Source organism: Bos indicus x Bos taurus, chromosome 18, assembly GCF_003369695.1.
Source record: "Bos indicus x Bos taurus breed Angus x Brahman F1 hybrid chromosome 18, Bos_hybrid_MaternalHap_v2.0, whole genome shotgun sequence".
Lineage (NCBI taxonomy): Eukaryota > Metazoa > Chordata > Mammalia > Artiodactyla > Bovidae > Bos > Bos indicus x Bos taurus.
Genome location: NC_040093.1, coordinates 17,899,700 through 17,921,783, shown reverse-complemented (window position 1 = coordinate 17,921,783; position 22,084 = coordinate 17,899,700). Strand labels below are relative to the sequence as shown.

Below are 22,084 nucleotides of genomic sequence, written 5' to 3'. Positions count from 1 at the left end.
CCTGCTCCAAACCCCACCCCCACGTGTCCCAGAGCTCTCATGACACAACCTCTGCGCTTCACTGTGGCCACCGGGGACCCCTCCCCATCCCCTGCCTCTCCAGCCTCGTGCAGCGCCCTGCACATCAGCCTCCCCAGCCCCTTCTCCCATCCAAGTGCTGACCAGGCCTGACCCTGCTTAGCTTCCGACATCAGACAAGATGGGACGAGTTCAGGGTGGTATGGCCGTAGACCCCAGCCACTTCTAATCTCCTAGGCAGGCTGTGTGCTTTTCAGAATCCTCCCCATGTTCTTCTGTCCACCCAGAAGTTCTTCATGATCTTCACCCCCACAGACTCCCCGGACCCCACTCTTCCAGTGTGAGTGCTGATGCTCCTCCAGGAAGCCTTCCCTGTACCCCCACCTCCCACACAGTGACGTGTTGCCCCCCGTGCCCTTCACTTCTGTTTGTCTTTTCCTGCCGACCACCTTGAGTCATCTCCATCCTGTTAGCCCAAGAAGTGTGTGTGCATGTATATTCATGCATGTGTGCATGAACATGCCTGCTGCTTTCCAGTATATAACACTTTTTTTCTTATGATCACCATCACACAGCTCAGGGTCTGGTAGATCCTTGGTATATATTTGATGAAAGGATGGAGAGAGTGAGTGAGTTTGTTTAAATAGCATGCCTCAGAATCACCCAGAGGGAGGGCTTGTTAAAATACCGATAACTGGGCCTCACCCTCGAGTTTCCAGCTTAGTAGGACTAGGGTAGGACATGTGATTCCAAGGCTGCCAGCCCAGGGAACACACTTCGAGAGCTTCTACACCTTACCACTGCTTGATTCTAAGCCTCTGTTGTAAAACTGGGGGAAACATACTCTCTCATCTTCTGGTAGCCACCTTTCAGCTCTCAACTGCAGTGGGTCCCAAGAGCCCTCTGTGTTCCAGGTGCCAGGGGAAATATTTGAGATACTTACCCAGGGGTTCCTGTTATCAGCACCTGCTGTGGTGAGAGAAGATCTCAGAAGGGATGCACATACTGCCAAGAGCTCTGATAGACTCAGGCCTTGGAGGAGGGAGCTCAGCCCAACCCCAGGTCTAAGCTGGCTGCCCAGAGCAGGTGGTATTTGAATAGGGCTTTGAGAGATGAATAGGAGTTTGCTGCAGAAAAGAGGGAGAAAGTCATTCCAAACAGAGCAGAGGCCACAGACATCAGTAAGCAGAATGGTGTGGAATGGAGAGGAGTCTGAGGTGTGGGGGCACCGGGGTGGTAACAGTGGCTGAGGCTGGAAGTGGCAGTTGGCGTGGAGCCATCAGCCAAGAATTGAGGTGGTGGGGATGATGCTTTTGGTAATTCCAAGGAGCTTTTTTTCCCCCCCAAAGTCCTGGTGTCCCCCCTCCTGTCTTACTGCTTTTAAACTATTTGAATAATTATAGATTCACAAAAAGTTTAAAAGAAACAGATAAAGCCTTCCTTGAATCCTTCACCCAGCCTCTCCAAATTTAACATCTTTCATAACTGATACAATATCAAAGCAGTTGACATTGGTACAATCCACAGTGCTTATTCAGAATACACCAATTACCTGTGTGTATGTAGCTGTATGGAATTTTGTCCACAGTTAAGACTCAACTGTGCCATCACCATGAAACTCCCTCCGGCTACCCCTATATAGCCACACCCATCCCCTCCCCTAGCCCTCTGGCAACCAGTAATCTTTCTGGGTCTCTTACTTCATGAATGCTATATAAAAGGAATCACACAGTATGTGCCCTTTTGAGATTCTTTTTCTCTCAGTTGAGAATCTTCCACATTTTTGCCTGTATCTGTAGTCAAATCCTTATTATTGCCGAGTTATATTCGCTGGTGTGGTACCATTGATGAATATTCAGGTAGTTTCTGGGTTTGGGCTATGCAAATATTCATGCTCTGAACATGCGTGAAAATAAGTTTTCACTTCTCTGCGATAAATGCCAAAGAATGCAGTTGCTTGCCAAAATATAGAAACAACCTAAATGGCTGTTGACAGATGAATGGATAAAGGAAACGTGGTGTAATATACACAATGGAATATTATTCAACCATAAAAAGAGGAAATCCTGCCGTTTACAATAACGTGGATGAACCTTAAAGGCATTTATGTTCAGTGAAATAAAGCAGAAAGACAAATACTGTGCAGTACCACATGTGGAATGAAAAAAAAGTCAAAGAAACAGAGTAGATAGAATGGTAGTTACTTGGGGGTGGGGGAAATGGGACAATGTTGGTCAAAGGGGCACAAACTCTGAGTTATAAGATGAGTAAGTTCTGAGGATTTCACGTGTCACATGGTGGCTGTAGTTAATTCTATATTATACACTTAAGATCTGCTAAGTGGGTAGATCTTAAACATTCTCATCCCCAAAAAAGATAACTATTTGAGATGTTAAATATGGTAATTGTGGTCATCATTTTACAGTGTATACATATATCAAATCATTACATTGTACAACTTTAAGTATATTACGATTTTATGTGTCACTTACACCTCAGTAAACCTCGGGGGTGTGTGAGATGTTTCTCCAAGTGCCACTTACTCAACAAGTTGAGAGCATTATTATTTCAGTGAAAGGGTGTGCTGACCATTCAGTACTGTGTGTAGAAAAGTGTTTAGGAAAAAAAGAAAAGAATACAGTTGCATAGTGTGTGGTAAGTCCATTTTTAGTTTTAAAAAGAACTGCCAAACTATTTTCCAGAGTGGTTGTACCATTGTACGTTCCCACTGGCAAGCTGTGAGTCATCCGGTTTCTCCACATCCTCATCGCTATCTGGTGTCATCGCCACTTTTCACTTTAGCTATTCTCATAGGTGTGATGATAGCTCATCGTGGTTTAAATTTGCATTTCTCCAGTGGCTAACGATGTTGAACATCTCTGTGTTTCAGTGTTTGTATATTCTAGACACAAGTCCTTTGTCAGCTGTGCGGTTTGCAAATACTTCCTCCCACCAGTCATTAGTTTGTCTGTTCATCTTGTTAACAGAGTCTTTCATAAAACAAAAGTTTTTAATTTTGGTGAGACGCAAATTACAATTGTTTTCCCTTTATGGATCCTGCTTTTGGTGTTAAATCTTAGAACCCTTTCCTAGTCCTGAGTCCTGAAGACTTTTTTCCTTTTTTTTTTTTTTTTTAAGCTGCACCGCTTGGCACATTGGGATCCTAGTTCCCCGACCAGTGATCAAACCCATGCCCCTTGCAGTAGAAGCACAGAATCTGCACCACTGAATCACCAGGGAATTCCCCTCCTAAGAAATTTTTATTGTTTTATATTTTGCATTTAAGTCCCTGGTTGACATTGAGTTAATTTTTTAAAGCTAGTTTTTTCATAGGGTGAAAGGTTTAGGTTGAGATTCCTTTTTTTGCCTGCCAGTGTCCAGCACCATTTATTGAAAAGGCTCCTTCTCCTCCACTCTCCTGCTTTGCTCCTTAAAGCAAAAGCTCATTGGAAGGGGAAATCAGCTGGGCACATTTGTGGGGGTCTATTTCTTTGTTCTCTGGACTGTCCCATTGAGCTATATACATGAGCTCAGTGAGCTGTTTCTAGCAATTCCACGAGTTGGGTAGCATGTCCCATTGTATAGAGGGAGAAGGAAAACTAAGGCTCAACAAAGTGGATCCGCTTGGGCGGGATCACTTTCCCAGGAACCTGGGCCTATGTGATTCCGAGGGACCAACTCTGACCCAGAGCTGTCCTGCCTGTCCACAGGAATGGTCCCTTCAGGAGTCCCCACCCCCACAGTGATGCTAGGTGGCTGTGATTCTGTGTTTCAGGCTCTCTGGCGTCGGCAAGTGGAAAACTCTCACTTTCCCCTCAGATTCCAGCTCCTCCCAGCCCACCCCTGTCTCCCCAGGCTCCATGATGCTGCTTTCTGTGGCACTGGTCTCAGTATTGTTCATCTCTGACAGCCAGCCAGGTTCCAAGTTCTGCCAAACGTTCCTAGCATACCTCAGCCCCTGAACCCCGCCAGCGTTTCTCATGGCTGGTCACCAGCCAGCCTTAGGAGGCCCTGGAGCAGGTTGGGCTGCCCCAGTGGCCTTTGGCCTCAGCTCCTTTCCCCATTTCCTGTCGCGCAGTTGACATCCTGGAGCCTGTGGGACCCAAGCCAGGCATTCCAGCCCAGCCACAGACATTTCCCCCTTCGGGACTCCTCTGGCTCCTGCTGTCTTCTCCTGCAGGCCTTGACCTGCCAGATTCATCAGGTTTCCAGGAACTCAGAGACCCTCATAGATTGAACCTGTCCTGCAGCCCATCTTAGATTTACTGGGAGACAAGAGGGCCTGCACTTTATCAGCCATGTGGTGTGGGCCAGGGGCTTCACCTCTCTGCCCCTAGGTTTGCTCACATGTAAAACGTCTGCCTCAGGGACTTCCCTGGCAGTCCAGTGTCCAGGCTCCACAATTCCACTGCAAGGGGGCACAGGTTCAATCCCCACTCAGGGAACTAGGATCCTGCATGTTGCATAGCACAGCCCCCAAAAGAAAAAAATTAGCTGTTTAAAAAAAAAAAACTCTTAAGGCTTCCCTGGTGGCTCAGTGATAAGGAGTCCACCTGCCAATGTCCAATGCAAGAGACACGGGTTCGATCCCTGGTCCAGGAGGATCCCACAGCGGCGGAGCACCTAGGCCTGTGTGCCACATCTACTGAGCCTGTGGCTTAGAACCCGGGAGCCGCAACCACCAAGCTCACATGTCGCAACTATGGAAGCCTACTCATTCTAGAGCCCGTGCCCTGCAATGAGAGACGCCATCACAAAGTCTGCCCCTGAGCAGCATTGAGAACATTCAAGGAGGGAAACTCTTGCGAACACTCAGAATTGAGCCCAGCACACAGGAAGTGCTCCGTGAGGGTCCTGACTGTCACTGCCACAAGCATGGTTATGCCAGCAACTGCAGATGCCATCCTCATCCTCAGGAGTTTGCCACTGTCGTGTGCAAGATGAGCAAAGTCCAGGCTCAGCCCAGAGCTAGGACAGAATTGTGTACCCAGCTCAGCACCCGGCAGGGCTGGCCTGGACCCCATTTGTTTTTCTCTGCCAGTTCCATAAAGAGTGGTCCGTCAGTTAGGAAGCATTTGACATATGGGGGGTGGTGGAGGGGTTGCTGCTCTGAATCTTCATTATGGTTCTTGGTTCTTGGCACAGGTTCTTGGTTCCTGTATGTGGACTAAGTAGTTGCAAGGCACGGGCTTAGTTGTCCCACGGCATATGGGACCTTAGTTCCTGGACCAGGGATAGAAACTGTGTCCCCTGTGTTGGCAGGCAGATTGTTGTACACTGGACCACCAGGAAAGTTGAAACATTTGACTTTAGACAGAAAACCTAACTCAAGAAGGCATGAGCATTAAGGGGATTTATCATCACGTAATAATTCCAGAGGTAGGTGGCTCTCGGGCTGGTCAGTTGTGTGGGTTCTTCCTCAGGGACCTGACTCCACTCATGACCCACAAGGGCTGCTGTGGCCCTAGGCAGAACCGGTGCCCTGCAGGAGAAGAGGGAAGAACTGCTCTCTGTTTCTAAGGATGAAGGAACTCGGTCACTTACCCACCCCTGAACTAAGCCCTGGTGAGGTCACATGGGACCCCCACAATTGTCTTGTGTGCTTAGTCGCTCAGTCATGTCCAACTCTTTGTAACCCTATGGACTGTAGCCACACCAGGCTCCTCTGTCCATGGGGATTGTCCAGGCAAGAATACTGGAGTGAGTTGACATGTCCTCTTCCAGAGGATCTTCCCAACCCAGGGACTGAACCCAGGTTTCTCACATTGCAAGCGGATTTTTTACCGTTTGAGCCACCAGGGAAGCTCAAACCCTCAGAATTTGCTCAAGTCATGTGGGCGAGGGTTGGCTGCCAGAGCAGCATTCAGACTCCACCAGCAGGGACTAAGAAGGTGGCGCCTCCTGGAGTGGCAGCCAACCATGGCTGTGTCGTGTGTCCACCCTTTACCCAGCCATCCTATAATGCACCCATCCCCAGCTCCACCCATCAGTGTAGGAGACTGACAGAGCACGCTGGAGCCCTGCCCTCAGGACTCCACATCTGTCTTGGTACTTTCCTACGTGGCAGAGTAGGGAGTTCAAAGCAAAGATCCTGGCAGCCCAGGCCTGCTTCTGGGGAGTTTTGCCCAGAGCTGTGCATGGTGAGATGCTGGAATGTCCTAGTTTCATCAGTTTGACCAGGATTTGGCAGTGATACCGATGGCCCCAAATGGGACATATTCAGCACCTAAAAAATGGTCAGCGTAGGCCAGTCAGTTTGCATTGGGATGGGAAGAAGGCTTTTTAGTGAAAGAATTACATGAGTGAACAAAGTACAGGTTTTCTTGATAGAGGACAGTTAGCTGAGAGATGAAGCTGAAAACATTTGTTCAGCTAAAGATAGTCCATCGAGGAATTCCCCAGTAATCCAGAGGTTAGGACTCTGTTCTTTCACTGCCAGGGCCTAAGTTCAATCCCTGATTGGGGAACTAAGATCCCACAGCATGCTGCCAGAAATTGTCTGGGAGTCGCATGCAGTGCTTTTAATTTCATTGGCCGGAACTGCAAGGGAGTCTGGGAAATGTAGTTTGTTAACCCATCGCGTTGCTGCCAGCAGTACAGTTTGGATTCTGCTACCACAGTGGAAGCAGAGAATAGACATTGAGGGAAATACCTGCTGTGCCTGCCTCTTACAAACCTAGCAACTGCTGACCATTTTCCTTTAGCACTAAGGATTTGATTCAGGCATTTTGAGAAAATGGAATAAACACATCAACACTTCAACTTCCAGCAATACTGGAGTCACATTTTACCAGGAGGTTGGCTGGCTGCTAAGTCAGCCAGTAAGGTGAAGACTCCCTATGCTTTTTTGTTTTTAAATAGTGTATAATTGCTTTACAGTGTTGTGTTAGTTTCTGCTGTTCTGCAGCTTGCATCAGCCATATGTATACATTTTATCTCCTCCCTTTTGAGTCTCCCTCACACCCCACGCCCAACCCCACCTCTCTGGGTCATCGCAGAGCACCACGCTGAGCCACCTATGCTATAGGCAGCTTCCCACTGGCTGTCTGCTCTGCGCACAGTAGGGTACACATCTCAGTACTGTTCTCTCAAGTCGTCCCACCCTCTTCTCCCACCACCCCCATGTCCACAAAGCCGTTCTCTACATCTGTGTCTCCATTCCTTCCCTGTAGACAGGTTCATCAGTATTCTTTGTCTAGATTCCATGTATGTGCATTAATATATGGTATTTGTCTTTCTCTTTCTCACTTCACTCTGTATGACAGACTTTACATCAGTTGCATCACTACAGACAACCCAGTTTTGGTCTCTTTCACACACACGTATAGATACACCACATCTTTATCCATTCACCTGTCAATGGTGTCTTTTTTTCCTGGAGGCATTAGAGTTCAGGGCCTGGAGAAGTGGGGATAATATGTGTTTTCCTGGCAGGTGAGGAAAGATGAGATTTCAGAAAGTCCAGTGCGCCTCTGCGGCACTCTGCTGCCTGTGTACATGAAAGCCAGGAGCTCAGAGTTGGTCTTTGCAGAGTCAGCCCTGGCTTTGGACTGGCAGGGGGACCCCAGAGAAGTCAGTTAACTCTTCTTTTGGACTTTGGGGGAGGGATTCCAGTTTATTACCCTCTCAAGTTGCAAGTGCAGGCATAGGAAACAAGTGAGCAATCACAGTATCAGCTTGATTAATGGAAGCTCAGTGGCTCCTCCAGAGTCCAGGACTCGTGTCCGTGGAATGCTTCTGGCTGCAAGTAACCGAACATTGTAGGAATTGGTTATCTCCCAGAAAAGAAGTTTCAGAGGCAGAGCAGTTCCCATGGAGGTTAATCCAGAACCCTGACAACATTATCAGGGGCCCCGTGGCTCTTCTGCCCCCTCTCTTCCACACTCAGCATTGGCCTTGTTCTCAGACTGGTGGGGAGAGGGCGACAGCTGCAAGTGGTGTCACATTTGGACCCGGCAACGTCTGGTGAGGAAGAGAGGGCATCTTTCCTTGTCATCTCCCTCTGGAGCAAGGAGACTTTCCCCCACAACCTCTCAGCAGACTTCCCTTATCTCAGTCAGGTTATGCTGGTTAACAGACACCTGAAAATTGCAGTGACTTAAGTCAGTGAAGGGGTTTCCCAGGTGATTCCACGATAAAGAATCTGCCTGCTAAGGAGTTTGATGCCTGGGTCAGGAATATCCCCTGGAGAAGGAAATGGCAACCTACTCCAGTATTCTTGCCTGGGAAATCCCATGGACTGAAGAGACTGGTGGGCTACAGTCCATGGGGTTGCATAGTCAGACATGACTGAGCAACTACAAATAACAACAAATCAACAGGGGTTTATTTTGCGCCTACACTTCAGGTCCACCACCGAGTGGACCTCTTAGGACCCAGGCTCCCTCACGACTCCCTGGTCGTCACACAGCCCCAGCCGGCCAGTCTCAAAGGGCTGGTGGAGTGGTCCTGCCGTGTGCTTGCCAGGTGAAGAATCGGAAGTATTTCATGGGAGTCTTAATAACTCATATCCTCTCACATGTCCTCTGTCTTTCCTAATCAACCCCAGTCAGAGAGAGGGTTTCCACCATGATGGATTCTGATCTAGGGTGGAATGGATGTTGGGGAGATGCCAACAGGCTCCAGGTTCACAGAGAGTGTCGCTGGGACCCAAGGCCACAGAGAACCTTTGCCAGTCCCTCTGTTAAATCTCAGGCCTTGCCTGTGGGTCTGCAGGGCCCGCCTCCAGGAGAATCTCTCTCTAGGAGACAGCTTTGTTATTCCATCCCTCCACAACCCTGTGTAGTAGAAAATGTCATTTTTCAGGTGGGAAAACCGCAGCTCAAGCTGATAAGCACTTGCCCAGCCAAGGTCACGTAGCTAGTGAGGGATGGAGCTAAGATTGGGCCCAGACCTGCCTCGTGCTGACTCCTGAGCCCTCAACCTCTCGCCTGCAGCCCCTTCCTCCAGCAGAGAGACAGACAGACTCGGTTCCGGCCCCTCAGCCAGCTGTATCACGTGTCAGCCTCAGGCTAGAAGTTCTGGGCACACAGGAACGCGTTCAGACCTACAAGGAAAGACACTGCAGTTGCCTCTTGACAGCTTGGGAAACTGTTGGGGCGAGGGAGTGACTGAACCTGGCTGGGCAGGAGGCCGAGGAGAGGTTTGATCCCCCAAGCGGCCCACTTCCAGGCCTCCTGGACCTACAAATGGCTGCCTTGTTTTGCCCTCTTCCATCAGAGAGAGAGGGAGCCCAAGACCAGCCTAGGAGTAGGGGTTGCTGACAGCAGCTCACCCCGTTTTGTAGCCAAGAAACAGAACCCCGGGGACTTCCCTGGCAGTCCAGCGATTAGGACTCCATGCTTGCAATGCAGGGGGCAATTCCTGGTCAGGGATCTAAGATCCTACATGCCGTGTGGTGCAGCTGAAAAAAGAAATGGGACTCTAGAGGAGCCTAGGGTCCTGAATGGCTTCTGCCCCCGCCCTTTCCTTGAAGACCCCACCTGGCCCCATGCGCCGTGCCGCCACCGGCTCCCTGGCATGCTTCCCGGACAGAGCTCATTCCTGACCCGCAGTTAATAGCACGTTTCCAGGCTTACTCATCCAGCCTCCCAGCCTCAAGGAGCCTTCCGGGTATTTAAAACCCCCAGCGAGCAAGTCTCGGCCTCAGGTGGTTTTTGACACACCAGCCTTTCACCCTGTGCCCGCCTGCTCTCGCTCCCCTGCAGGTACACGGCCGCCCCACACCCTCTGCTGTCTTTCGATCCCCACTTCAGCCACGACGGGACATCCAGCGGCGACTCCTCATCAGGTGGCCTGACCAGCCAGGAGAGCACCATGGAGCGTCAGAAGCCAGGTAGGGCACCCCCAGGCCAGCCGTGCCCGTGGCCCCACCCTGCATGACCCATTACTCACAGTGTGACGGGTGAAGCCCCTCCCCCTGTCAGTGATGGATAAAACACGAAAGCAAGCTGTAAGTGCACCATGTAAGGTTAGAGAAGGTACCTGGGACCAGTGAGCTGGATCCATGTCCGTCCAGACGGGGCATCAGCAGGCGGGGTCTGCCGTTACTGTCAGTCAGGAGTTGGAGCACAGATGTGCAACACGGAGGAGGGGACTGCCAGGGACATCTGAAAGTGGTCCTCTGGGGGTGGGGGGCTGAGCAGAACCGGCAGTGTCCTGACTGCTCATTACAGAAAGCCTCCGATGCTGTTTCTCAATGGTGATGCTGAGACACGAGCCCAAATCCAGAGCACCTCGTGTGATAATATAATCACAAAGTGAACACACCCCTGTTCCACACCCAGGGCGAGAGAGACATGGCCAGCCCCTCCCAGTCAGCACCCCCAAAGGCCACCACACCCTGTTTCTCACAGCCAGGTTTAGTCTTGCCTGGTTTTAAACTTCACGCGTATGGAACACCGATTCCCACTGGACACACTGTGTGTGCGTACATGTATGTGACTGCTGTGGCTCAGTACTGTGTTGGTGAGGGCCAGCCATGTGACTGTCGCAGTGCAGATCTGAGTAGTGTATCCACTGTCTGAATGACCCCAATGTCTTACTCCATTCTAGCTTTGAAGGACATTTGGATTGGACCAGTTTGGGGTTGCTTAGAACAGTGCGGCCAGGAATATCCTTGTACCTGCCTTTTCTGAAGATGTGCTCACGTTTCTGCAGGGAATATACCCAAGAGTGGAATTGCTGGGTTATGCATTTAACTTTCTAAGAGATTGTCAAACCAGCTCCCACTCCCACCAGCGACAGAGAGAGTTCTGAGTGGCCCGGGCCTCCCCAGCTTTTCTCGTTCCAGCCTTCCTGGTGGGCACACAGTGGTGCCACACTGTGTGTTTCATTTGCATTTTTCTGATGCGTGGTGAGACTAAACATCTTCTCATATGTGTACTCTCCTGTGTATAAGTATTAATCATGGCATGTACCCCTTGGATGAATATCTTCAACATGATGTCTCCTAACAAAGCTTTTAGCCTCTTTAAACTATGAGAACCAGCAGGTGATAGGTGGGTTCAAAAGAAAGAAAATCAATGACGAATCAGAAGGTGCTAACCCCGGAGGGGGAGGAGATGGAGATGTCCCCACAGTGGGTGAGAATATCCAGGCAGTTCTCATGGGGGTTGACCATGTCTGCACGTCACTGGCTACCCCCCAGGTGCTGTGGGGCAAGGAGAGAGGCACATGCACCCTGTTCCCCAGGGTGAGCAGCCTGGAGAATTCCTCAGCACCTCCACGCCATGGTTCTCTCCCTCTGTATGTGTCTCTTTTTCTTAAATTTTCTTCCTCCTCCCTTCCTTTGTCTTGGGCTGCACTGAATCTTTGTTGCTGTGTGGTCTGTCTAGTTGTGGAGAGCGAGGGCTACTTTTCATTACAGTGCACAGGCTTCTCGTTGCGGTGGCTTCTCTCGTTGCGAGCACAGGCTCTAGACACGCAAGCTTCAGTAGCTGCAGCACGTGGGCTTCAGCAGTCCATGGTTCTGTTAAACCAGGGACAACAGTTGGACTTCAGCCAAGCAGGTTGCCCCCTTCCCGACTACACTCTCCCCATGTCCTCTGCCTCCGGGGCCTGCAGACACGGCTCGCTCCTCCGCTCAGCACGCTTGATCCCACCCGCAGGTCTGTGATCTCTGCTCCCACACAGACAGGTTCACTTCCTCCTCCCCACCCAGCTGAGAAAAAGAGAAACCTGTTGCTGGGAGATGTCATTACACCAGGGTGTAAGTGGGGAGGTAACTTCCCCAGCGTTCACTATTCACTATGGGCCCCAGATAAGGGGGTTCACAGAAGCTCTCCATGGGCCCGCCTTCCTTCCGTCTTCAGTCCCCCATAACCCTATTCCCCTCTTACTGCCTTGAGGCCTTGTAAGTTGGCCGACATTTCCCTGCACGCTCACAGATCAGGGTGGTCTATGCTCAGAAGTCACCATAAAGTCCAGAGTGTATTCAAGCTCCAGGGTGGGGGGATCCGGCAGAGGGGATGGACGTCAGGGAGTGCCCAGCCCTGGTCAGATGACTGTGGTCACAGCAACAGTAGCAGTTTCGGGTGCTCCACACTCCCTTCTGTTTAATCATCTCAGGAACACAACAGAGGGGCCGCTGTGACCACCCCATTTTAGAAACTAGGAAGGTGAGGTCCTGAAAGGGCGTCCCTTGTCTGAGGTCCCGGCTGGTGAGTAGCTGCATTGAAATTTGGACCAGGACCTACTGGTTCTATAATAGAACCCCTCCTTGACCCATGCCTGCTGCAGATACCACCATAGTCCCTCACCCACAGTGTGAGCTGAGTATTAACTGGAAATAAGCACAGTGCCTGGAGAGTAATTTGTGGGGTCTGAGGAGGTCTCTGAACAAATCACATTTCAGGAGAGGCTAGAAGAGTGTGAGGGAGACAGCTGGGAGAACATTCCAGGGAAAGGGAACTGCTGAGCGAAGAACCCTGGGTGGCAGGGGGTCTGGCGTTGGAGAAAGAGGCCGAAGGGCTAGAGAAGTGGTGGGAAATGAGGCCAGGGAGGTGGCGGGGACAGCGGGGACTTTGTCCTTTACTCAGAACCACGGGGCTCAGCTCTTCTGAGCAGAGGGGGATGGGATCTGACTAGGTGTTCACAGAGTCCCTCTGACTACAGATTCGCGTGGGTCGGGGCCAGTGGAGGGCGAAAGATGGGCAGGTTCTGGATACAGTTCTTTGGAGGTAAAGTTAGGATTTCCTGAGGTTCAAGGATGGTAACTGGTTTCTGACCTGAGCAGCCAAAAGGACAGAGGAGACGAGAGATGGAGGTTTAGGGGAAGATAAGGAGCTGGCTTTGGCCATGTCCAGTAGGGGGTGCCTGGTAGACACTCCATGGAGGTGTGTGGGCAGCTGTATGTACGAGGCTGAAGTCGTGGGGAGATGTCCCGCCAGAGACAGAAATGTGGGAGCCATGGTGTCCTAGGTGGTAGAAAAGCTGAGTGTGACTGCCACAGGTTTGGCTCTCTGCAGAAACGTGGTCTCCTGGCATTTTCGGCCCTCCTCCCAGCACACCAGTGCTTCCTGGGCATCTCGGATGCCTCCAAGGAGGAAAAGCATCTCTGGAGGATGAAGCAGATGGACATAGTGGGCAGTGACACCCTCGACTGTGTCCAGTCAGGCTGCTCTCTCTGTGTCCCTGAGTGCCCTGCCTGGCGCTCCATGCCCACCTTCCCCAGCAGGAACATGGGCCCAGAGCCCCCTACGGTTGCAACAGGGACAGCGGTGTGTGTATGGTGATGAACTCAGGCTCCGATGGGCCTGGTGGGAAGTTCTGAGTCAGCTGTATGACCTTGGTGATGACCTCATCTCTCCCAGCCTCAGGTCCTCCTTCTGCAGTGGACACCCTAAGTGTCTCTCCTTGCAGGGTGGTTTTGGGATCCAGTGAGATCACACCTGTCCAGCCCCAGCACAGGACCCAGCCCATCATTAAGAGAATGACGACTCCAGCTTCCGGAGCGCTTACTCTGCACTGTTGATAACGTTGTCGCTGGGGAAGCACAGTTGAGAGCATAGGCCTGAAGTTCTGTGTGACCTTGGACCAGTTATTTAACCTTTCTGAGTCTTGATGTTCTCCTTCATCTATTAAACTGGTACTAATGTCCACCTTATAATATCACTGGGTGGTTTTAGCAAGGTGATGCAGGCAGAGCACTTACAGTAATACTGGACACAGAACTTGTGCTTAGTAATAATTAGCATTATTATGAGTATTTTAACTACAGCACTGATCAAAAGTGTGAGCTCTGGGATTAGACCACCGGGGTTTGGGGCCTCTGTTAACGCATTGTGCATTTATAAGTTTGATAGATATTAATTAGCCCTCCATTTAGATTGTGTGTTTGTATGTGTGTTTAACTTTTTATTTTATGTTGGAGTATAGCCAATTAACAGTGTTGTGATAGGGACTTCCCTGGTGGCTCAGTGATAAAGAATCCACCTGCCAGTGCAGGAGACACGGGTTTGATCCCTGATCTGCGAAGATCCCACATGCCAAGAGGTCACTAAAGCTGTGTGCCAAAACTACTGAAGCCCACGCTGTAGAGCCCATGCTCTATAAGACAAGCCCCTGCAGTGAGAACCCGACGCGCCACGACTAGAGAGTGGGCCCTGCTCGCCGCAGCTGGGTAAAGCCTGTGCGCAGCAGTGAAGCGCAGCCAAAAACCATCATTTTGTAAAAAAGGAACGATGATATGATAGTCGCAGGTGGACAGCAGAGAGACTCAGCATGTATCCATTCTTCCCAGAGGTGGTGTGTTTTTTTAAGATCTGATGCTCCATTCAGGCACATTGACCAGCCTTGGGAGTTTAGACTAATTTACACCCATAGCAGCCATCATGATTTTAAACCTGTTTCACCTTTGAACCAGCCATTTCACTTGGAGAATTCTGTCCCAGACACAATTCCACACTTACTCAAAGTTGAATGTAGAGAAAAGGCCACCAAAATGTTAAGAAAAATTGAAAATAACTTGAATATCCATCAGTAGGAAACTGGTTAAATAATTAATGTCCATTCAATGATGGAAAACTCTGCAGCTGTTAAAAATAAGAAAACTTCCAGTTCAGTTATGTGAACATGTGTCCTGAAGATACGATACACAGCAAAAAGCAAGTGTCAGTGTATTTATCTGTAAAGTGAGAGTTAAATTGTCAGACAACGCTTATTATGATTCTACTTCCATTTAACCAAAAAAGTTGTGCAAGGTTAACCAACAAAGGAATGCTACCTTGCATATATAAAGAACCCTGTTCAGGGACTTCCTGGTAGTCCAGTGGTTAAGACTGCACCACCACCGCGGTGGGGGACGGGGGTGGGGGGAGCAGTTCAGTCCCTGATCAGGGAACTAAGATCCCGTATGCCATGCGATGTGGCCAACAGAAAAAGAAAAAAGAACCCTGCTCACCAGAAAGTGGTCAGTTCCATAGAAAAATTTATAAAGGATATGGACAAATAATTTATAAAATAGAAAATCCAGGTGGCCAAGAAGGATGAAAATATACTCAACCTCCTTTGAGGGTTGAGAGTTGTTATAATAAGGCTTCACTAAGTTATGCTATGTAAAGCACTAGCATGGTGCCTGGCACTCAGTAAGTGCTCAGTAAATGCTCTGTTCATGAGTGTTGCTAGACCCCAAGACCTGAGTGGATGGGGGTCATGGCAGTGTCATGGTCACAAGCTAAGTAGACAAGCTGCAGAGGAATGGGACCATCAAAACCACATGTAGCGCCAGATCCTTCAGGTGAATGTCTGAGTCACTTCTAACCACTGGTGCGTCTCCTGTTGCACTGCAGAGCCTTTGTGGCATGTGCCCGCCCAGGCCCGGCTCTCAGCCATGGCTGGAAGCAACGGGAGCAAGCATGCCTCCAGGCAGGACGCAGCAGGCAAAGATTCCCCCAACAGGCATTCCAAGGTGAGTCTGGGCCCCGCCCGCCAACCCTGGGGAGCCATGGCCGTGGGAGCCAGCTGCCTGGCCCGCCCTGGCTGCTGACAGCTGGACATCTTCACAGCTTCACCTGGGCGTGCTCCTCCTCCGCCCCCTTCCACTCCAGCAGAGGGGCTAAATGCCTGGTCTGGAATTAGACCCAGCCAGTGGTGCATCCTGGCTCCAGCCCCCACCATCCATCTCATCTTGAGCAAATCACTCACCCCTTCAAGCCACGATTTCCTCATTCCATCAGCCATGGTGGGAGTCTTCACCAGCTCGGCTGCCCTAACTAAAACACCACAGACTGGGTGGCTGATAAACAGCAGTTACTGATTTCTGCTAGTTCTGGAGGCTGGACAGTCCCAGGTTGAGGCACAGGCAGATTCGGTGTCTGATGAGAACCTGCTTCCTGGTTCATGGACAGCCTTCACCTCACCTCATGTGTGAAAGGAGCTCTCTGTGAAATCTTTTTTAAGGATATAAATACACATATATATGGACTTTATAACCTCCTTCATGAGGACTGTATAAACATATATAGGATAAATACATGAAAATACATAGGGATTTGTAATCTCATTCATGAGGGCTCCACCCTCATAACCTAATCATTTTCCAAAGGCCCTTCCTCCCAATACCATCCCATCAGAGATTAGAAGTCAGTGTATGCATGTTGGGGACACAGACTGTTCAATCTTTAGCAGTAGTTTAACTGTTTCCCAGGTGGCTGAGTGGTAAAGAATCTTCCTGCCAATGCAGGAAACACGAGTTCAGTCCCTGGATTGGGAAGATCCCCTGGAGGAGGAAGTGGCACCCCACTCCAATATTCTCTCCTGGAAAATCCCACGAACAGGGGAGGCCGACAGGCTACAGTCCACGCAGTCATGAGAGTTGGACACGACTGAACGACTAAACGACAAACTGCCATAACAGACAGTCCCCAGGTCCCAGTGGCCTCACATAATAGAAGTTTATTCCCCTCTCATGTATCGGTTCAGTGTGGGTGTTCAGCGAGCAGCTTTCTGCAGGATTCAGGAACCCAGGCTCCCTCCCTCTTGTAGCCTCGGGGCACCAGAGCCCTCTACCGGGCCCCTGCCTCTTTCCAGCAGGTGAGGGAGAGAGGACGTTTTGTGGCTCAGACCTAGACAAATGGTATAAATGACGCCCTCCTGTAATGTTCGATTGGCCAGGATGCTGTCACGTGGCCACACATCACTGCAAGGGGAGCTGGGGGATGTAGTCCTGTGTGCCCGGGAGGAGACTGAGAACTTGGCAGTCTCTTCACATCCGTTCGTTCAGTGAGTGAATAATGAGCATGTACCATGGTCCAGGTACTGGGACCCCAGGGATGAAGAGGACAGGTGAGCCCCTGTGCTCACAAGGTTGACTTTCCAATGTGGGCAACAAGCAGTCAGCAGAGAAACAGATTCATTATATAGTGGTGAGAACTGATTCTTACTGCAAAAGAAAGAGTCAAGGGAGAAGAGAGTGTCAGGCACAGCTGCTTTAGGATGAGGTGGTCAGAGAAGGCCTTCGAGGAGGTGACCTGTAAACAAAACCTTGAAGTAAGAGGCAACCCAGGAAAATCATCTGAGGGAAGTGCGTTGCAAGCAGAGGAAACAGCAAGTGCAAAGGCCCTGAGAGAACAGTGCACCCGGTGTGCTCAGAACAGCAAGGAGGTCAGTGTGGCTGGAACGGAGTGATCCAGAGAGAGGGAGAAGGAGATAAAGTTAGAGACTGGAACCTGGAGCCAGCTCATTCAGGGCCCCAGGGGCCACGGGGAGGACTCTGGCTTTTCCCGAGTGAGGAGGAGGGTTCTGAGCAGGGAACAGATGTGAATGGACATGAGTGTTCACAGCCTGTCCCTGGCTGCATGTAGGGCACAGCTTGGGGGCCAGGGATGAGGGGAGACAGACGGGAGGAGGCTGCTGCCGTGGTCCAGCGGGAAGCAGTGGCGGACAGGACCAGGGTGGAGTCTTGAAGGGAGGCAAGCTGGCAGGTTTGGATCTGTTTTGAAGACACAGGCAACAAGATTTGCTGTTGGACTAGATATGGGTGTGAGAGCAAAAGCAAGATCCAGAGTGCCTCCACAGCTCTTGGGTAAGGACAGCTGAAAGTACAGAGGTGCCCTTAGGAGACGAGGAAGAGGCGAATTCAGGAGGGAAGGCCAGGAGCTCAGCTCCAGACACGCTGAGCTTAGTGCTGGCAGCACGTTACGTAGGCAGTGTTGTTTATCCCTCTGAGCCACCCCATGGAGCAGGGTTATTGTCAGCCCATTTCACAGATGTAGAAACTGAAGCACAGGGAAGTTCAATCAGTGGCCTGAGGTACCAAGGTCAGTAAGTCGGAGAGCCAGAGTTCAAAGCCGTCTGGCTCCAGGGTTCACACTCAGCTGTGAGGCAAACCCCAGTGGGAGGGTAGGTTGCCCCCAACCTGGGGTCTAGGAATAATGACACAGTTCTCCTTCCTTCCAGGGGGAGCCCCAGTACTCCAGTCATTCCAGCAGCAATACCCTCTCCAGCAACGCTTCCAGCAGCCACAGCGATGACCGTTGGTTCGACCCCCTGGACCCCCTGGAGCCAGAGCAAGACCCTCTCTCCAAGGGCGGCTCTAGTGACAGTGGCATCGATACCACCCTCTACACCTCTAGCCCCAGCTGCATGTCTCTGGCCAAGACACCTCGACCGGCCAAGCCGCACAAGCCCCCGGGAAGCATGGGCCTCTGCGGGGGTGGGCGCGAGGCCACCGGGCGGTCTCACCAAGCAGACCGGCGGCGGGAGGTCTCGCCCGCCCCGGGCATCACTGGACAGAACAAGGGCTACCGACCGAAGCTGTACTCCTCAGGCTCCAGCACCCCAACGGGCCTGGCCGGGGGCAGCCGCGACCCATCCAGGCAGTCCAGGTAAGGCTCCACATCTAGCCCGGGTTCTTCAGGGGTTCTGACCACCTTCCACATCCCCCACGGTCCTGATGGTGGAGCGCCCCTCCCCAGAAGTATGCTCACAGATGGGTGTGCTCACACATTAGTTTCCTTACCATGGACCACCCCTGGCTACCCATCCCGTGGCCTTTAAGGATCTCAGTAGAGGAAGGAAAATCCCTGGCTGTCTGTCTCTGGGTCACGCTGACCCTCAGTCTCTTTCCTTTTTCTATTTCCCAAGACCAGTAGTTTTTATGCCTACTGGGAGTCACACACTCTTTCTATTAGGAGTGCATTTGGCTGAAGGTAACAGAAAACCAGACCCACAGAGGCTTGAGCAAATAGAGATTTAACAGTTCCCTGTTGGGAAGTCCAGGGAGGGCAGAGCTGGGCTGGTACAGCAGCAGCTCAGGGAGGGCCTTGAGGCCTGGCACCCTGTGTCTTCCTGCTCCGTCGTCATCCTCATACTAGCTGTGACTTCCTGGTCTCCACATGGCTGTGGTGCCCCTAAGAGGCCTGGGGGCAGAGAACAGAGGGAGATGGCAGCATCCTTGTTGCTCCCTAACTGTGGAAAAAGCAAAAGCTTTCCCAGAACGCTTCCACAGGCAGTGTCCCCTGGCCATGTTAGCTGCAAGGAAGTCTGGGGAATCTTGGCTTAGCCTTCCAGCCTCCATAGTAAAGGGCAGTGTGGACCCCAGATGGTCTCCACTGGAGGGCTGTTCAACACACATTCCCCTGACCTACTGGGCAGGGCCTGAGAATGTGCATTTGTACAGGGTTCTGTGTCGGTGCTGATGCTGTTGGTCCCCAGACCGTGCTTTGAGAACCACTGGTAGAGAGGCAGGCGGGAGTACGTGAGAACAAGCAGGCGTTGACTAACCAACAACCTGGAGTCTACCATGTGGGTGTGTGTGTGCTCAGTAGCTTCAGTGGTGTCTGACTCTCTGTGACCGCCAGGCTCCTCTGTCCATGAGATTCTCCAGGCAAGAATACTGGAGTGGGTTGTCATGCCCTCCTCCAGGGGATCTTCCCGACCCAGGGATCCAACCCGTGTCTCTTAAGTCTCCTGCATTGGCAGGCAGGCGCTATAGCACTAGCGCCCTCTGGGAAGCCTGTGCACCGCATACACTTTGAGAATCTGATGGAAGCGATGAAGTGCCTCCCGTAACAGTCATTCTGCGTCACAGGAGTCAGCCTGATCCAGGGGCCCTCTGAGGTCTGCGGCCCCGGGCAGTGAGTACAGTGCTGCAGCCCCCAGTGTGGACCCCTGAGTGTGTGGGTCCACCTTCCCGGGTCCACCTTCCCAGGTCCACAGTGTGGACGCCTCCCTTCCCTTCCCTTCCCTGACCGCACCTGTTCAGGGGCCAGGACCACATTAGGGATCTTCATCTCCCTTGGCTTCCTAACACATTGGCCAGTGCCCAGACCTGAGCCTATCTCCGCACAGAACACACGCACCTGGCAGTTGCCTCGGGCCTCCTTGACCACAGCCCCCGCTGGACCCAGGTCTTGGTCTGTGTAGAAATGTTTGGGTTTTTTTTTTAAAGGTGAAGCAGTATTTCGTTGGTGGTCCAGTGGTTAAGACTGCTTCAAATGCAAGGGTTGGATCCCTGGTCAGGGAACTAGATCCCATGGGCCACAAGACATGGTCAAAAAAAATATATTTTTTAAAAAGGTAGAGCAAAAATCTTCCTCAAAGTCCTTAGTGTGAAGGTGCAAAGTCCTTTAGTCCAGTCTAGTCCCTTCAGAATGTTTGAGTGCTGCTCGCTACCTCCTTCAGGGATCGCATGACCTCACAGTGGTCTTACCAAACTCGGGTTCTGCTGCTCGTCACTCGAAAGCCAGTATTTGAGAGACTGGCGTTGGCTAGAAAGAAAAATATACCGTAGTCTGAGGGTCCTGGAGCTTAGTGATTCAAGTATAACTAGATTCTAAGACCCAGGGGCTACTGACACTGACCGGTTTGGAAACCTCCGTGTTTGGGAGTGCTCGCGTGTCAGTGCTGTCCCTCACCCTGGCCTCAGCGCTCCTGGAGTCAGGAGCCAGGAGAAAGGTGAGTGTGGAGAGGAAGGGTCTCCCGGAGACTTAAGTCTGTCACAGTCTGCCTCACTAGACAGATCTCTTTTTTTTTTAATTTATTTATTTACTGGCTGTGTCAGGTCTTAGTCACAGCACACAGTATCTTTCGTTGAGGTTCTCGGGCTCCAGAGTGCTTGAGCTCTGCAGTTGAGGCATACATGCTCAGTAGTAGTGGCACACGGGCTTAGTTGCTCCTCGACATGTGGGATTTTAGTTCCCAGACCAGGGGTCGAACCCACGTCTCCTGCATTGCAAGGCAGAATCTTAATCGCTGGACTACCAGGGAAGTCCTTAGATAGATAGATCTGAATCATTTGAGCTCACGGGCTCTTTTGAACAGCTCCTTCATTCATTTATCTACCCATTCTTTTCATTCACAAATATCTCTCAGGGACTTGTTTCGTCCCAGGTTCTAGGCTGAGCGCTGAGGAGAAGGAACACGCAAATTCAGATGAGACGCCTTGCCCTCCCCTCACCCACCATCTGCTGAGGGAGACAGATTAGAATCAGGTCATCATTGAGACACGTCTAAGGGCACCCACCAAGAGGGACTCGCTGCCATGGTGTGCCCAGGTCTCCCCTGCTGGGCACAGGCCTACAGTAGTAAAGCTGAGTAGCTGAAGGGTTTTGGAATGTGTGCTATAAAAGCAGCGGTGCTGGGGAGTAGACCATGGCTGAGGCAGGAGGAGTGGGTATAAAATTACCCTGTGTCTGAGAGAAGGATTTGCTGAACCCAGAAATGAAGGGAGTAAAATGGGAGAGGCACCGCTTCAAAAGAGGGCCCTGTGGTTGGGAGCTTTAATTTGCATGCAGACAATTGATGCTAATTGCAAATCATTCTTATCTACTCATTAAAGCTGCTTCCTGAAGTTTTCTCCTAGGCAACCAGGCTTTAGTGTGGAGCAGCCTTTTCCAAAATGGGGTGCTCAAGGTAATTTGGGTGGTGCGAGGAGGAAAATGTTTTATTTTAAATGGTTATTAGGAAAAGTGTTATCAACCCATCCCCTGATTTTACAGATACTGCCTTGGACAAGTTAAGAAAATTAATTGATTTAAAGAAATAAACATATTCACAGTCGAGGAGAGTGTGAACTCCAGAGTCAGCCCACTGGGGTTTGAGCCCTGCCTCTGCCTTGTCTTGGCTGTGTGGCTTTGGACAAATGACTGAACCTCTCTGGGCCTCAGTTTCCTCATCTGTACAATGGGGCCTAGTCACTGTCCCTAACTAAGGCCATGTCAATGTCCCTAGCTGAGACCCTGATGCTGTCATTAAGGTCCTGACACTGTCCCTAACTAAGGACCCGAGCTATTTCTAACTCATGTCCCAAACTGTCCCTAACTAAAGCTTGACCCTCTCACTAATAGCCTGAAGCTGTCCCTAACCAAGGCCCTGATTCTATCCCTAAGACCCTGAATGCGTACTCAATTGCTAAGTCGTATCCAACTCTCTGCGACCCCATGGACTATAGTTCACCAGGCTCCTCTATCCATGGGATTCTCCAGGCAGGAATACTGGAGTAGCTAGCCATTCGCTTCTTCAGGGGGAATCTTCCTGACCCAGGGATTGAACCCACGTCTCCTGCATTGGCAGGCAGATTCTTTACCACTGAGACACCTGGAAAGTCCATCTGAGGCCCTGACTG

At 51.0% G+C, this 22,084-nt stretch overlaps 1 protein-coding gene across 4 annotated transcripts in view; it reads left to right on the top strand.

Moving 5' to 3' along the window:
• The window catches only part of SIPA1L3 (signal induced proliferation associated 1 like 3), a 253,461-nt gene that overhangs the window by 192,462 nt on the left and 38,915 nt on the right, over nucleotides 1–22,084 (top strand). For all 4 annotated transcript variants that reach the window (XM_027515958.1, XM_027515959.1, XM_027515961.1 and 1 more), the window contains 3 exons: nucleotides 9,726–9,853; nucleotides 15,309–15,427; nucleotides 17,917–18,344. In XM_027515958.1, the coding sequence (XP_027371759.1) occupies nucleotides 9,726–9,853; nucleotides 15,309–15,427; nucleotides 17,917–18,344 (675 nt within the window). The remainder of the gene's footprint in view (nucleotides 1–9,725; nucleotides 9,854–15,308; nucleotides 15,428–17,916; nucleotides 18,345–22,084) is intronic.